Genomic DNA, 2,469 nt, shown 5'->3' with positions numbered 1-2,469 from the left:
GGCGGCTGGCTCGTCCTCGAGCGCTGGATGACCTCGTACGCTGAACTTTGGAAGAAGGTGCCGGAGAGCATCAAAGAACATGGTGAGCACGCGGCGATGGCCGCCGTCGGGCGGGCGACGGCGGATCCGCTCATCAAGATGCACCGCGACGAGTGGATCACGGAAGACGACATCAAGGAGATTGCGTCCTTTGGCATGAACATGGTCCGCGTGCCCGTGGGCTGGTGGATCTACGAAAAGCCGGAGGTAATACCATCTACTTGTTGACTGCAAGAGTTGATCATCACAAATGTAGGAGACGGACTGGCAGCACTTTACGCCTGGCGGCCTCGAGTACCTCGATCGACTCATGAACGAGTGGGCCATCAAGTACAACGTCGCTGTGCTGCTGGACATCCACGCCGCCAAGGGCTCGCAGAATGGCCGCGAGCACAGCGCTGCACCCGTGTCTGGCGCGACCAACTTTACCGACTACGCGGTGAACGTCGACCGCACGATCGAGGTATGGGATATCACATCAACTTCAACCTAAAACCTGAAACCGTCAAATGTGACAGACGGGGCTCTTTCTTGTGGACCGGTACAAGCACGAGCCGGCGTTTCTCGGTCTTCAGCTGCTCAACGAGCCCGAGTGGTGGCAAGACAAGAGCCAAGGCACGGACCGCACGAAGCTCAGGCAGTTTTACAAAGACTTGTACGCGACGACGCGGGCGCTCTGCGGCGACTGCGTCGTGGTCATCTCGCCGTTTTTGTCCGAGCAAGACAGCTCCCATGGCGAGTGGGGCACGCTCTTTCCCGATACCAGTCCCGTCAACAACTGGATCGATTGGCACAAGTATCTGAAATGGGGTTTTGAAGGCCAGAACATGGACCAGATCACCTCGAGCGGCGTCGACAACATTGAGAAGGACCTCCAGGCGTGGCGTGGCAACAACCGCGTCTTTATGGGCGAGTGGAGCCTCGGGCACCCCGACTCTGCCCACGCGCAGTTCCAGGACGACGCCAAAGTCGCTCTTCTTGGCCAGCGCCTCCTCAACGCGCTCGACGCGGCCAAGGCGGGCTGGACGTTTTGGAGCTGGAAGGCCGACTATGGCACGCGGTACGGCGACGGCTGGAACATGCGGTCGCTTCTCCGCGACAAGCTCTTGAAGCTCTAGCTTCTCGCGCGCGATCTGGCAGTAATCGCAAGGACAAATAAACGTTGAAGCCACTGTACATGTTGTTTATAGAAGACGAGGCAGAATATGGTGGTGTTGACGATGCCAACAAGAGCGCATTCTATCGGGAGTTAGACGCGACCCGCCAAGGCTCCATCATGTAGTACGTCAGACCAATCAACTCTTCCTACCCTCGTATCCACCGTACCCGCTGTGGCTTCGCAGCGGCGCCTGCACGGCGAGCGTACACACATCGACGAGTCCGACGACTGTCGCGGCCGCAAATCGCTGCAACGCCGGTTGGGCTGGCCACACCTCGGCCGCGTCCGGGAGGTCGCCGACTGTCGATGCGAGCGCCACCTCGGCTTTGGCAAACACGCGGCTCAGCGTCGACATTTTCACAAAAAAGTGCTCGCAGAGACGCGGCATGTTGAACGCGTTCGTGTACGTGGCGAGCACGATGGCGAGCGCAGCGTGCTTGGGCAAGCTTGTCGGCCGCCCGCGCAAACCAACCCCTGGGTACAGTAACCGTTAGTAGAAATGACAGTACCACGAGTCCTGACCAGTCGGCCGTGTCAAGATGCAGATGGCACTTCGACCTTTTGTCCAGTCTGTGGATTCTTGCGTCACACGCAGGAGGTGCGGGGTTCGAGCCCCATAGGTGCTGTCCCTTTCTTTCCTTTCCCATTGGCGTTGGCATCGGTACCATCAAGCCACATCTTGTCAGGTCGCGCGGTGCCTTTACATGGCAGTTGTGTAATGCCGCAGGGGGTCCTCCGTACAGGGGTCAGACTGGCGAGATGCTTGTCGTCTACGTGGCACCCCAGGTTGCACTGATATCCGCGTCGAGGGTTGCGCGTTCTCATACTGCATCAACTCGTGCTTGTCTCGAGGAAACTAAGCACCACAGTCTGCTCTAAGCGACGCACAGGCAACGTATTTAGCACGCAGTCGCACACTTGGATTCAACACAGAAATCTTAACGGCAGACTTCGATGAGGTCGCGGAGCTTGCCGCCGTCACGGAGGCTCTGGAGGGCAGCCGCGCCGCCGACAAAGGTCGAATTGATCCAGACGCTGGGCACCGTGTTGAGACCGGAGAGGCCCACGATCGCGTTGTAGACGTCTGTGCCCGACGGGTGCCCCGCGCTCGTGTCGACGTGGACAACGTCGGTGGTCTTGGCGCCTGCACTGCGCAGCGTCGTGACCGCCGCGTCGCAGAGCGGGCAGTTGGCAACGCGAAACACCGTGCACTTGGCCGTGATCTTGCGCACGTAGGCGGCCATCACGTCGGTCGGCGCTCGCAGAAACGG

General features: G+C 59.6%; 2 protein-coding genes across 2 annotated transcripts; one reads left to right on the top strand and one right to left on the bottom strand.

Moving 5' to 3' along the window:
• Window positions 1-96: 96 nt before the first annotated feature.
• On the top strand, window positions 97-1,157 carry SPRG_10748 (hypothetical protein; the record flags this gene model as incomplete). The annotated part of the gene is made up of 3 exons (XM_012350316.1): window positions 97-246; window positions 296-502; window positions 558-1,157. The coding sequence occupies 3 exons, from the start codon at window positions 97-99 to the stop codon at window positions 1,155-1,157; spliced, it is 957 nt and encodes a 318-aa protein (XP_012205706.1).
• An 872-nt stretch (window positions 1,158-2,029) lies between these two features.
• On the bottom strand, window positions 2,030-2,463 carry SPRG_10747 (hypothetical protein; the record flags this gene model as incomplete). Its single annotated transcript, XM_012350315.1, has 2 exons — window positions 2,149-2,463; window positions 2,030-2,068 (listed from the first exon to the last, which is right to left on the bottom strand). The coding sequence occupies exons 1-2, from the start codon at window positions 2,440-2,442 to the stop codon at window positions 2,030-2,032; spliced, it is 333 nt and encodes a 110-aa protein (XP_012205705.1). The 5' UTR covers window positions 2,443-2,463.
• Window positions 2,464-2,469: the final 6 nt, after the last annotated feature.

Source organism: Saprolegnia parasitica (genome assembly GCF_000151545.1).
Source record: "Saprolegnia parasitica CBS 223.65 unplaced genomic scaffold supercont2.64, whole genome shotgun sequence".
Classification (NCBI taxonomy): Eukaryota; Oomycota; class Saprolegniomycetes; order Saprolegniales; family Saprolegniaceae; genus Saprolegnia; species Saprolegnia parasitica.
This window is presented reverse-complemented; position numbering and strand designations above follow the sequence as displayed.